Below are 14461 nucleotides of genomic sequence, written 5' to 3'. Positions count from 1 at the left end.
CCATAGGATTCCCAGATGAAGCCTTAGACCCAAATGTAATTGGGGTGTAATTCTACACTGCTGACAAGGGGCTCAACTGTTTATATTTTTTGGAAAGCAGTTTAATAGACTGTATCTAAAGTAAAAATTTTTGGTCCTGGCCAGTTTGGCTCAGTAGATAGAGCATCAGCCCACGGACTGAAAAGTCCCAGGTTCGATTCTGGTCAAGGGCACGTACCTTGATTGCAGGTACCCCAGCCCTGGTCGGGATAATGTGCAGGAGGTAACCAATTGATGTGTCTCTCTGTCTCTCCCTTTTCTTTCCACTCTCTCTAAAAATCAATGGAAAAAATATCCTCTGGTAAGAATGAACAAAAAACAAACAAAAAAGTAAAAATAGTTGAACAATTCTTCCTGGAATCTACCCTAAGTTTAAGAATTGGAACATTGCATACATTAGTGAAAAACTGGAGAGCACGTAAGTGTTCTTCAGTGGAGAAGTGGTTAAACAGATCATACATTCAAAAGAACCATGCAGTCCTGAAATAGGGCTCACCTCTCCCCTGGTAATAAAGATGTAGGATAGACAGTCTGTATAGCTGCAAGTCTTTTGTCTGGGAGGATTTACACCAAACTGCCAAGTGATTTCCTCAGTGGTGAGGTACAGGCAAATCACACCTTCATCATTACAAAGGTAATAAGCAGAAAGGCACTGATAAAGTCATTTTTGTTGGGGGAAGCCCTACCTACTGAGCCCCAGCCAACTCTACATCATGTTTCACTTGCTGTTTGTACTCCCTTTCCTTGCCTTGGCCTTGCTGTTGTTTTGGGTTTTTTTACACATTTCCTCCACCACTTGGGCAAAATATTAATAGAACTCCCTCCCGCATGCTCAAAATGAAACGTTAGAGATGAACAATTAGGATACAACAACAGACCAGCTCCTCTCCAACTCTTAAGCACACACCACAAGGTCTCCCAACTGAGGCACACTTACATTGTTTCTAGATTTCAGCTACAATAACCAAACAGCACCAAAATAAACAAATACAGTCAGTTCTCCAAGGTCTCACATCTCAAACAATTCCAATGTCTACCAAGTTGTTCACGGAAAACAAACTTCAGTTCTCGACCTGAAAACTCTTTCATGCTGATACAGCAGCAAGACAAAAAAGTATCTCTCAGCCCTAGCTGGTTTCGCTCAGTGGATAGAGCGTTGCCCTGCAGACTGAAAGGTTCCAGGTTTGATTCTGGTCAAGGACTAATGCGGAGGTTTCGGGCTCAATCCCCAGTAGGGGGTGTGTAGGAGGTAGCTGATCAATGATTTTCTCTCATCACTGATGTTTCTATCTCTCTCTCCCTTTTCCTTCCTCTCTGAAATCAATAAAAATATATTTTAAAAAAGAATAATTCTAAAAAAGTAGTAATGTATAAAATAACATCAAGGTTTTTTGTTTTTTTAAAAAAGCATTTTTCAGGTAACAAACAAAGGAGAGAATGAGCCAGTATGAGTCAGTTTTCTGCTAAACCTCAGGTTGTTAACATCTCAGGGAACTGTGCTGTGAATATTTTTGTTTGCTTTTGTTGCTGGCAATGGACAATTAGCACAATTTTAAAATAAATAGGGCATCAAGAGTTACTAATGGTGTGAAAGAAACAATGATCACAGGCAATTGAAGTAGTAGAAAAACTTGACTTGGATAATCAAAAAGCAGTTAGCCCGTGACAGCATTTTGAAGGCAGTGATATATGAACATGCAAAGATGCTGCATGCTGACCTGAAAGACAAGTGCTGACAGTGATTACTTTAAGGCTAGTAGAGGGTAGTTGATAAATTTAAGAAGTGTTTCTTTATAGATCAAGCAGCACATTAGACATGTACCTTATATAAGAAAGATTTAATACAGGGAATCATTTGAGGTCTGGAACGGATTAATTAGGGGGGGGGGGGTAGGTAGGGAGGATGATTTGGTTTTCGAACAAACTGCTTCTTGAACAGCCTTCCAAAACAAATTAAGTTTGAGAAATGAGGTTCCATTGTAATTCTATGCTGGTGCTTTTAATTCTACCAAACAGGTTCACCAAAGGCAGAGTACCCGAGTACTTTACAAAACAGCTGTAAACCATGCTTCCTCCAACTGAACTAAAACAATGTCTGGGTTTCCCGGTTTGCTCAGGAAGGCTTCCTTTAACATCAAGGTAAACAAATAATCTTCTAAATTTTGTTCTTTTGTTTTTTACATTTAAGATTTCTGGAATTTAAATATATGGTATGAGATAGAAGTCAACTTTCTTTCCTTTCCAGAAATTTATAAGATAAACCAGTGTCCCCTATTGAATTGACACAGAGGTCTACAACCCTTTACTTACAAAACTGAAACCCAAAACTTTTCCCCTACAGCTCACCTGGTGGCAAAACATGAGCTGACATTATGTTTTGTACCATCTTTATTTATCCCACTTATACGAGTCACTTGAAGAATTATTGGTGGTTCAACTACAAGGCACTCTCCCAGATCCTAGTGTAGACACTGTCCTGAAATCCAAAAATTAACTTAAAAAGATCTGGCCCCAGGGTTTCAGATAAGGGACCTGTACTTGACTTTGACAAATACTAAGTTCCAAAAGGCACTGGGATCTTTCACTAGACTGACTCTATTCTAGTTCTAGTTTTATTACTATGCTATTAACACTTTTTTGTTTTTAATTGCACTGGATTTGCAGTTAGATATATCTGATAAAGCAAGGCCCTGAATTCACTACTGCTTTCTGTATAAACTAACCTTTACAAATGAAACATTGAAATAATTTCAGTCAGTACTCCTCCCTAGACTTTGACTGGAATTGCACTGTCTACGTTAATGTGAGGAGAACTGGTTTTTGTTGTGTCTTGTTATTAACTCTTCCACCTGAGAACACAGGTCTTGTCTCATGTCTTTTAAGTTTAAGATCCTATAACTTCTTAAATCTACATTCCTAATTATTTCAATGCATTTTGTGGTTATTGTAAGTGGATTTCCCCACCTCCCATTTGTGTTTCTAACTGGTTATTACAATAGTGGAGAAAAACTAGTATATTTTGTATGTTATCTTGAATCCCAACATGGTTACAGATTCAATGAATTAAGAACATTTTGTTGGAATCATTCCTATTTTCTGAGAATATACTCATTTATTTGCATATAAAAAGTTTTCATTTCCAGTATTTTATACTGATGTTGCTTATTTATCCTTGTATTCCAGAAACAAACTTATAGTATATCACACATTTGAATCACTACTAGATTGATAATTACTAATATTTTATTTAATGCTTTTATTCTAGTTAAAGAATAAAAGTATTAAATGAAATTCATGCACGGGTAGGGTCCCTAGGACTGGCCAGAGATCAGGGCTGATTGGGGCCTTCTGGCTGCTGACTGGGGCCTCCCTTCCCTGGCTGCCAGCTGCTGGCCTTCCTTCGCTCTGCACTGCCCCAATGGTCAGCGTACGTCATAGCGAGCAATCGAACTCTCAGGGGGACACTTTGCATATTAGCCTTTCATATAGAGAAGATAATTAACAAATTTACAGTTTCATCTTGGTATTACCCTTATCAATTTTTGGAATTAAGGTTAAAAAGGGTCCCTAAAAATGAATTTGAAAATAGCCTTCCAGCATGGCAGCCTGAGAAGTTCTGCAGACCTGCTCCCTAGTGAAACTGATGAAAACTACTTAAAAACAAAAAACAAAAAAACAAACCCTGGTTGGTGTCACTCAGTGGTTGGAGCATCAGCCTGTGCATCAAAGGCTCATGGGTTTGATTCCCAGCAAGGACAGGTACTTGGGTTATAGGTTTGATTCCCCCGCCACGGTTCAGGGTGTGTGCAGGAGGCAACCAATTGATGGGTCTCTCCCTCATAGATTTTCTCTCTCACTGGCTCTCTCACACGCTCTCCCCCACTCCCTCCCTTCCATTATCTCTTAAAAAAAAAAAAGGAAAAATTATCCTCAGGTGAGGATTAGCATAAATAAATACATTAAATAAAACAAAAAAATATCTGACTATTTAGTCTCTACAAATGATCCTAAGAAAATAGAGCAAAATTGCCCTAACTGGTTTGGCTCAGTGGATAGAGCGTCGACCTGTGGACTGAAGGGTCCCAGGTTCGATTCCGGTCAAGGGCATGTACCTTGGTTGTGGGCACATCCCAAGCAGGAGGTGTGCAGGAGGCAGCTGATCGATGTTTCTCTCTCATCGATGTTTCTAACTCTCTATCCCTCTCCCTTCCTCTCTGTAAAAAATCAATAAGAAAAAGAAAATAGAGCAAATGAATGAAAAGCTACTAAATGAGGAAAGGCTACTAAAACTCAGTAGAAAGTGTGAGTTGTGGTGGTTAAAACATGATCTGTGGCTTCCCTGCCTCACAGCTCAGCATGATGGAAACTCCACTATAGACAGTACCGCCAGGCCTCCTCCTATACCCAGTTCATCACAGTTAAGGGCTCTATCTTCCCAGGAGGGACAGTATGTCCACATCTAGCTACCTGCTTCTGAGGCGAAGTTCTGGGCAAGTTCAGCAGAGGTGGGGGCTCCCTTCTTCTCGCCAGCCCCCATGGAATGGAGGCTTGACCTTGGTTGGGCATGGCATGTTGAGAATACTGGCTTGTTCACAAAGCAGAGGTCCAATGCCAGAAGAGGCAAACCAAAGCCAAACCAAGAAGACCAGAGGCTACAGCTACCTCCCCACCCCCCACCACACCATCTCTTCTAAAGCAATCGAGTCACTCAAAGAGAAGTGCTCCATTGTCTTCAATCCCAGCTCCACAGCCTAGACTCAAAGTTTCTGCCCAGGGAGAAAGGAAGGTCTTAAAACATAAGCTCTCAGTCTCTTCCCCACAAAACTTACTGAGCTTTCTCCAAATAGTGGAGTGTGTGGAGAAAGGAAAAGTGTGGAGAAAAGTAATTAAAAGGAGACAGGTAGATTTGCTAGCAATATAAACTAAACCACTGACAGCCTGGGTTATCAGAAAGAACCAGTAAAACAGACAGCTAAGAACCTTCCTGGGTTCAGAATAAATCTCAAACAATAAAAAAAATGATCACTGCAAAGTAGCCCAGATTTAATTAGATCAGATTGGGGAACAATTTAATGACTCAGTGCATTGTTGAAAGAAATAGAAAATCAACCAACAATTTGTAGAGTGTAACACCTGAGTGTAGTCTGGGAAAGAAACAGTCCAAGAGAACCCTGTATAAACCACTGTTATCTCAGGATAGCTGTGCACTTGCCTACGGCTTCCTCCTCCAAGGCACAATATCAGAGGCTTTACATTGTGGGGATGAAAGAGACTGCATTAAAATAATTTTACTAGTCAACTAAACAAATAGACAAGCAAGCACAATCACAAGACTTGGGGGATGGGAAGAAGGAAAAGGCATGACAACACCGGCTCATCAAATAGATATCAATAAAAAGATATAAAAAAGAAATGAATATACATCGTGGAGCTAAAAAATACAATGAAAATGAAAAATTCACTAAAGGGGCTCAATAGATTTGAAATGACAGGAGAATTAGCGAATTTGTAGGTAGGTAGATATCATACAATCTGAAAAACAAAGAAAAAAGGATGAAGGAAAATGAATAGTCAGTCTCAGACAACCTTTAACACAAGTGACCCAATTATGCATAATGGGAGCACCAGAAGAAGAAAGGAGCAGAAAAATTATCTGAAAAAATAAATGCTAAAAACTTCACAAATCTTCCCAGCTGGCATGGCTCAGTGGTTGAACACAGACCTATGAACCAGGAGGTCACAGTTTTTTTGTTTTGTTTTGTTTTGTTTTAAATATATTTTATTGATTTTTTACAGACAGGAAGGGAGAGAGATAGAGAGTTAAAAACATAGATGGGAGAGAAACATCGATCAGCTGCCTCCTGCACATCTCCTACTGAAGATGTGCCCGCAACCCAGGTACGTGCCCTTGACCGGAATCGAACCTGGGACCTTTCAGTCCGCAGGCCGACGCTCTAGCCACTGAGCCAAACCGGTTTTGGCAGGAGGTCACAGTTTGATTCCCAGTCAGGAAGCTCAACAAGAAAATGGCAGCTGATCAATGATTCTCTCTCATCATTTATGTTTCCATCTCTCTCTCCCCCTCTTCCTCCCTCTCTGAAATCAATAAAAATATATTAAAAAAAACACTTCACAAATCTGATGAAAAACTTTAATCTACACATCCAAGAAGCTCAACAAATTTCCAAATAATAAGATCCACAAAGACACAACATAATAAAAATGCTGAAAGCCACAAAGACAAGAGTAAAATCCTGAAAGTGACAAGAGAAAAATGAATCATTTTTTAAAAAGGAATCCCAGTATGGTTAAAAGCTGACTTTTCGCCGAAACCGGTTTGGCTCAGTGGATGGAGCATCGGCCTGCGGACTGAGGGGTCCCAGGTTCAATTCTGGTCAAGGACATGTGCCTGGGTTGTAGGCACATCCCCAGTGGGAGATGTGCAGGGGGCAGCTGATCGATGTTTCTAACTCTCTATCTCTCTCCCTTCCTCTCTGTAAAAAATCAATAAAATATATTTAAAAAAAAAAAAAAAAAAGCTGACTTTTCATCAGAAATGAAGCCAGGCCCTGACCGGTTTGGCTCAGTGGATAGAGCGTCGGCCTGTGGACTGAAGGGTCCCGGGTTTGATTCCGGTCAAGGGCATGTACCTTCGTTGCGGGTACATCCCCAGTAGGAGGTGTGCAGGAGGCAGGTGATCGATGTTTCTCTCTCATCGATGTTTCTAACTCTCTATCCCTCTCCCTTCCTCTCTGTGAAAAAAACACACAATAAAATGTATTTTAAAAAATATTAAAAAAAAAAAAAAAGAAAGAAATGAGGCCAGAAAGTAGTGGGATAACATACTAGTATTTAAAATGCTCAAGAAAAAACTGTCAACCAAGAATCCTATGCCCAGCCAAACTGTTTTTCAAAAATGAAGGTGAAACAGACATTCCATAATAAAGAACTGAGAATTTGCTGCCAGCAGACCACACAAGAAATACCAAAGGAAGTCCTAGCCGGTTTGGCTCAGAGGATAGAGCATCAGCCTGCGGACTAAAGGGTCCTGGGTTCAATTCTGGTCAAGGGGACATGCCCAGGTTGAGGGCTCGATCCCCAGTAGGGGGCGTGCAGGAGGCAGCCAATCAATGATTATTTCTCATCATTGATGTTTCTCTCTCCCCCTCTCCCTTCCTCTCTAAAATCAATTTAAAGTAAAAGCAAGTGATCCCAGAAAGTAAAGTGAATCTACATGAAAGAACAATAAAGGTAATTATATAATTATAAGATACTATAAATGCAGATTTCTTTCCCTCTCTTCCAAACCAATTTAAAAAGCAGTTACATAAAACTATGTATTTGTATTATATAGCCTATGACATACAGAAATGTAATATATTTGTCAATAATAGGACAAAGAGAGGGGGGTTAGTAAAGCTGTATTGGGCTAATCTATATATAAAAGTCAAGCGGCTGGAACGACTGGTTGCTATGACATGCACTGCAGCAGCCAACCGGCCCTATCGGGGCTTGATCAGACCCTCCCAACCTCCCACAGCCCCTCCTCCCAGCCAGCCCGCCCCCGATCAGGGTCGGGGCCAGCCAGCCAACCTCCCGCGTCCCCTCCCCACCACTGGCCCATTGGGGCAGGCAGCCGGGCCCCACCTGTGCACGGATTCATGCACTAGGCCTCTAGTAAGGAAATAACTACAAATGGTAAACAAATCCAAAGAAAGAATCCAAATGGAGAGTTCCAGAAAAAGAAATAAGAAAACTAATATAACTAAAGCTAGAAATATGTAACTGTTCTCCTATCTTCTGTCAGCTTCCTTAAAAGATAAAGTATTTGCCAAAACCGGTTTGGCTCAGTGGATAGAGCATCAGCCTTCGGACTGAAAGGTCCCAGGTTCGACTCCGGTCAAGGGCATGTACCTGGGTTGCGGGCACATCCCCAGGAGGAGATGTGCAGGAGGCGGCTGATCGATGTTTCTCTCTCATCGATGTTTCTAACTCTCTATCTCTCTCCCTTCCTCTCTGTAAAAAATCAATAAAATATATTTTAAAAAAAAATAATAAAGTATTATTAAAGTAATAATTATGCTGTATTATATCATTGGGTTTATAACATACTGATATAATACTATAATAACAATAATAACACAAAAACTTTCTATGTGGAGAACTACATAGGAGTAACTTAATATCAATAAAATTAAGTTACTATATATGAAGGAGATTTTGAAGAATTTGTGAAAAGCCTAGAGAAATCACTATGAAAATAATGCCCAAAACTGTAGTACAGAAAAAAATCATTAAAGAAATTAAAGTTTACACTAAAAACTTTTAATACAACAGAAAGCGATGGTAGAGCTAGAATGGGAGTAGAACAGATATAAGTACAATAATCCTATCTAATAAAAGAGTAATATGCAAATTAACCATCATTCCGTGACAAAGATGGCAGCGCCCATAGAGGCCAGGGTGGGATGCTGGCAGCATCACCCCAGCCATGCGAGCCCAGCAGGAAGAGTGGCCCACAGGCAGCACCCAGCAACCTGGGAGCAGGCAAGCGTGGCCTGTAGGCAGAACCCAGCAGGGCCTGCTTTGGCCGTTGCCAGGGCAAACCGGGAGCAGGCAAGCGCAGCCTGGAGGCAGCACCCAGCAGGACCTGCTTGCCCATCACCGTGGTATGGAGCAGGCAGGCCCTGCAGAGAGCAGAGAACCATGGGGAGTGGGCCTAAACCATCAGTAGGACATCCCCTGAGGGCTCCTGGATTGGAGAGGGTACAGGTCAGGCTGAGGGACCTCTCCCCATGCATGAATTTCATGCACTGAGCCTCTAGTATAAATAATAACACTAAATGTAAATGGCTTAATGGTCCATTCACAAGGTTGAGATTGTCCAACTGGAAAATAAAATAAGATCAAACTATATGCTGTCCATAGAAGACACACTGTAGATCCAAAAGACTCAAAGATATGAGTAAATGGAAAGTAAAAGAATGGGAAAAGATATACAAACATCAACCATAGAAAACTGAACTGGGTATACTACTATTAGACAAAAATAACATATAAAACAAAAACTGTTACTAAGATTGAAAGGGACATTTTATAATGATAAAATGGGTCAATGTATCAGGAGGACATAACAATTATAGATGCACCTAACAGAGCAACAAAATACATAAAATACAAATTGACAGAAATCAAGGGAGAAACAGACAATTCAACAATATAGTTGGAGATTTCAATATCCCAGTTTTATTAATATATACAACTTGGCAGAAGATCAACGAGGAAATAAATGGCATTAACAATACTATAAATGCTAATAGACATAACAGATATCTACAGAACACCCCACCCAACAACAGAAGAATATATTTTTTTTTCCCCTCAAGTGCACAAGAAACATTCTCTAGGATATTCTGGCCATAAAACAAGCTGCAGTAAATTAAAAAGGACTGGAAAAAACAACAACACAAAACTAGGCCATAAAACAAGTCTCAGTAAATTATAAAGGACTGAAAAAAACTCCAATGTATGTTTTCTGATCACACAGAATAAAATTAGAAATCACTAACAGAAATGAATTTGGGAAATTCAAAAATATATGGAAATTAAATGACACTCCTAAATAACCAAAGGAATATAAAAAGAAATCAGAAGAGAAATCAGAAAATAACTTGCGATGAACGAAAAATGACGATGCAGTGAAAGCAGCACTCAGAGAAGACCTAACTTTCTCTCTTAAGAAATTAGTAAAACTAACAGCAAATTAAACCTAAAACATAAGCAGAAGGAAGAAAATAATAAATATTCGAGTGGAAATTAATATAGTCAAGAAGAGAAAAATGAGGGGAGGAAAATCAATGAAACCAAAAGTGTTCTTTATAAAGAAAATAAAATTAACAAAAATTTATATACAGCAAGACTGACTACAAAAAAAAGTCTCAAATTACTAGAATCAGAAATGAAAAAAGGGGACTACTGACCTTACAGAAATAAAAAGGGTTATAAAGGAATACTATAAACAAATGTATGCTAATAAATTAGGTAAGTTAGATGAAATGGACACATTTCTAGAAAGACAAAAACTATTGAAACTGAGTAAAAAAAAAAAAATCTAAATAGACCAATAACAGGTAAAGAAATTGAATTAGTAATAGAAAAGCTACCTACAACGAAAAGCCTAGGTCCAGATGGCTTCAGAGGCAAATTCTACCAAACTCTTGAAGAATTAATACCAATTCTTGTTTAAAAATTAATCCAATTCTTTACCAACTCTTCCAAAAAACGTAAGAGGAAAAACTTTCCAACTCATTCTTTGAGGCCAGTATTACCTTGATACCAAAATCAAAGACATCATCAAAAACCACAGACCAATATCTCTTATAAATACAGATGCAAAAATTCTTAACATAAAAAAAATCATAAACTATGACCAAGCAGAACTTATCCCAGTATGCAAGGGTGGTTTAATACCCCAAATCAATCAATTGTAATATACTAGGCCTGGTCCTTTTAGCTCTCTCCCTACTGCACAGTCCCCTCCAACCCCACCCGATGTCTAACAGCATCCTCCAACCTGACATGTCACCCATTCAACCAAAAAAGACAACCCTACCTACTCTGATTTCTGTGCTAGGCACTGAGCATTCGCTGCAAAAATTAAGACAGAATTTGTTCAATTTCTTACCAAATATGTTCCTTTACCTGTACCATATACTGCCCTCCCCATCATGGTAGCACCACTGTCCACCAAGTACTTAAGCCAGAAATCTGAGATAGTCCAGACTCCTTGTCACTCACTCATGCTGACCTCCTGTTTGCTTCCTTACACAGCACTTTTATCCTGCCCTTCTCTTCATTCCCAAGGTGGAGGCACATCTCTGTGCAGCAGCCCGTCATTGGCCACACAGCCTTCCTCCCACATCAGGTGCCCGAAGTCTCTAGTTCAACACCAACTCTAATCCTGTTAGTCCTTTAATGACAAACTTTGCTGCCTACAGGAGCAAGCCCAGACCCTTCAGCCCAACCCTCGTGAACCTCTAAAGTCCAACCCCTCCTCCAGCGACATGTATACTGTACACTTCTGCTCGGTTTCTGAACCTAATTTGGTCACTGGCTCCAATATACATGGAGATCCCCATATTCCATAGCCTACTTGCTCCTTTAGGTCCAGCTCTGATGTCACCATGTCACCTTCTCCAGCAGTCTCCATTTCCCACTCCTCTCCGTGACTGCACTGGGCCAGAAATGTCTAACTTCCCCCTGCACCCTCTTGCAGTCCCTAACTAGAAGGCAGGTTATAACCCCAGGACCTCCCCACAGGATGGCCACTCACCCTGCGATTCCGGTTGTGATCTATGGTCTTAAGATGCTTCTGGATGATCCCAAACTGCATGGGAATAAAGAGGTCACAGGCTGCACAGTGGGCTGCCTCAACCTTCTTCACAAAATGCTCCATGGAAATTTCTATAGGGGAAAAAGGAGGGAGTTGCCACTGGTACCAAGAGCCTAAGACAAACCCAGGAGTTTGGGAAAAACACCAGACTAGCTCCTCACTTCACCCTGTAAGTTCCACGTGAGCCTGAGGCTGTTCTCACAAACAGTCCCTGGGGAAAGAGGGGAATCATGACCAGAGGAGGGCAGACCGAGGCCATGCCGGTGGGAGTGAGATGGAACTGCCTCACCTTGTGTCAGATCCTGGTCTCTATAGATCTGCTGGATCAGACCATCAAGGTCCTCCACAGTTTTTCGGAGCTCCTCTGTCTTCTTAGTCTTGTTGGTGACGTACTCCTGCCGGAGACACCGAGGAGAGAACAAGGTTCATGCGGGCTGTTCTATGTCTTGAGGGGACTGAGAAGAGTGGAGCAGCCGTGCTGCTTCCAGGCTCACCTGCAGAAAGTCAGCCGTCTGCTTGGGGAGCTTGGTGCCTATGTACTTAAAGTGCTCCTTGTGGAACTTGCTGTCAAGGTGGCTGGCCATTTCATCCTCATAGAAGGTTCGGTACTTGCAGAGTGAACACACAAACTGGATCCTGCCACAGGAGGGAAATGAGAGGTTGAGGCCTTGAGGGTCCCATGGAGCAGTGCTGCTGCCTCACCCAACCCAGCTCCGAAGCCCTGAAACAGGCTTTTCTCACGGGCCTCTGAAGTGCAGTCCCAGCAGGGGGACAGGCTAAGACCAGTGGGGCTGGGAGTAGGAAGGGACAGAAAGTCTGCAGGCTGTAGTTACTGCAATGGGGGCAGGGGAGGAGCTCTTCCTTCCCACAGGCAGGAGGCTGAAGCCTGCTGAAGCCTGAGGCAGCAGCTGCTACAACAGGCAAGGATCGCTGGAAGGTAGCCGGAAGGCCTCTCTACCAAGGCTGGGCAGGAGCTTGTGCACTTGGCCCAGCTGGGGACCAGAAGGAAGGATGCTCTGGCGTGAGCCAGGTGGCCCTGAGGTGCAGAGTGGAGTGCGCAGTCCCGAGGCAGGGCCAGAAAAGGTGCTGCATCTTCCTCCTGGGGTCTGGGGGACTGAAAGGCCCAGCCCATCCTCTGCTCAGAGTGCTTGGGGGTGGTGTCGGGAGGGATGGGAAGCAGGCAGGCCTGGGCGCCTGCTGCCTCATCTTCCTCTTCCAAGAAGAGACCAGTCTGAGCTGGAAGGAGGACGCCTGCCCGGCCTGCCAGAGGGCAACCTGGAGTCACCTGAGAGAGGTGCTCTGTCTGGGCCTGGTGTTCACAGCAGAAGCCCAGGGTCTGGGGCCTGGGCTGGAGCAGGCCGCCGTGGCAAGGGGCGGAGGAGGCCAGCCGCCACCGAGGCCTCGGGGCAGGTCCCTACCTCTGCCGGACGTCCTTATCTGGGCCACGGGGTCAGCTTTTTCTGGAGAGCCCAGGGGCCAGGTGCCGGCGAGGCTGAGGAAGGTCCAGCAAGAGCAAGAGTCTGAGGCGGAGGAGGAGGAGGCAAGCGCCAATACGGGAGCCCTGAGGGCAGACAGACCCGACCAAGGGGCGTGAAGGGCTCAGCCGCAGATAGGCCTGGCCTGACAGGGCCAGGGGACAGGGCAGAGGGCAGGCCCGAGGCTGCCACAGCCCACAGGTGCTGCCATCTCTTCTGGGAACGGCGGTGGCCTCTTGGCAGCTAGCTGTGGTGGCACAGGCACCTTGGACCTTGAGTCTCTGATGAGCAGGCCCCCTCCCGCAGGGGCACCATGCCCCCAGTGCACCTCCGGACTCCCGCTCCGGACTGGAGCTTCTGGGCAACGGTGCTGAGCAATGTCAGGTTTCAGGCCAAAGACGACAGTGGTCACCAGGCGGGCACAGAGGGACAGGGGATGAGCCAGGCCTTGGGAGCTGGGCTGGGTGGGAAGCAGGGTCCATGCATGGCCGAACAGGTGGAGGCTCCCAAGGGAGGCCAGAGGGCAGTGAGGCGGCAGAGCTATGGCCCTGCCAGCCTGGTAGCAGCCCCATTGTGAGGCAGAGGCAAAGGGCTGCAGGGAAGGTGGTTACCTTTCCACCATGCGGTCTCGCTGCCGCTTCTTCTGTTTGTCCTGGCTCTTCTTGCCTGCCTGTAACTTGTGCTTTGTCTGGCCACTTTCATCCTGGGCATTCAGGGACCCTATGGGAACAAAGGGACATAGTTACCAGCTTGGCTCCAACAGGTGAGGGTAGGCCCTGTGGCCTCTAGCTGCATCACCTGACATTTACTCCAACGAGTCCATTCTGAGAGCAGCTGCCTGAGCAAGGCCTCTGGCCTCGAGTAGGTGGGTACCCTGGGCTGGACAGGGAGCAGTTTTGGCCTAGGTTTTGGCCTTAAAAGGAAAGGACACGTGCTGACCCCACCACTCTCCAGGACACCCATGCTCCAAAGAGGGGGCCACAGGGAGGCTGGAAGGCAAAGAGAGGCTGTTTTGGTGGGGAGGGTTTAGGTGGTGGGATGCAGGGAGGCTGCGGCTGGGGCTGAAGTGTAGCCCCCAGGGGCAAAGACCCCAAAGCTCACATGGCCCTGCCCACCCCCACACCGGGCACTGCGGCAATAGTGGGCTGAGGCTGGATTTACTGTTAGGTACCTGCTGGCGCTCATCACTCGGGTGGGGGGACACGGACTCCCAACACAGGGGCTGGAGAGGCGCTAAGGGAGAGGACACGCAAACCAGAGCCATAAAAATTGCACCAAGGGTCCTAGCTCAGACACTGGCCACTGAGGACTTGAACTTCATGTTACTGAGGGACCAGGGCAGGGGATGTGCCTGGGGTCCACCCATACTTTTTCTTGTTCCCCCACCTGAAGTCAAAGTCAATGTGCTAGGCAGGGCCCATTGCCACCCACAGCCTTTGTCTGGAAAGAACAGGGACAAAGTGTGAAGGGGCAGAGGACAAGGAGCCCCCTGCCAACCCCACAAGGGAAAGCCCAAGCTGGCCACGTTTCTGTCACAATCCTGCCCTCAGCTGGA

General features: G+C 44.3%; 1 protein-coding gene across 5 annotated transcripts in view; it reads right to left on the bottom strand.

Annotated features, from left to right (window-relative positions):
• Nucleotides 1–14461, bottom strand: part of AKAP8L (A-kinase anchoring protein 8 like) — a 31711-nt gene that overhangs the window by 990 nt on the left and 16260 nt on the right. For 4 of the 5 annotated variants that reach the window (XM_059696455.1, XM_059696458.1, XM_059696456.1 and 1 more), the window contains 4 exons: nucleotides 13518–13626; nucleotides 11926–12067; nucleotides 11721–11826; nucleotides 11372–11502 (listed from right to left, as the gene is read on the bottom strand). In XM_059696455.1, coding sequence (XP_059552438.1) covers nucleotides 11372–11502; nucleotides 11721–11826; nucleotides 11926–12067; nucleotides 13518–13626 — 488 coding nt within the window. Of the gene's footprint in view, nucleotides 1–217; nucleotides 312–11371; nucleotides 11503–11720; nucleotides 11827–11925; nucleotides 12068–13517; nucleotides 13627–14461 lie in introns of all 5 variants that reach the window. The other variant, XR_009452956.1, reaches the window with a different exon arrangement.

The sequence above is a fragment of the Myotis daubentonii genome, chromosome 5 (assembly GCF_963259705.1).
Source record: "Myotis daubentonii chromosome 5, mMyoDau2.1, whole genome shotgun sequence".
NCBI classification, from domain to species: Eukaryota; Metazoa; Chordata; class Mammalia; order Chiroptera; family Vespertilionidae; genus Myotis; species Myotis daubentonii.
Note: the sequence above shows the minus strand (reverse complement) of the source record. Positions and strands in the feature narration are given on the sequence as shown.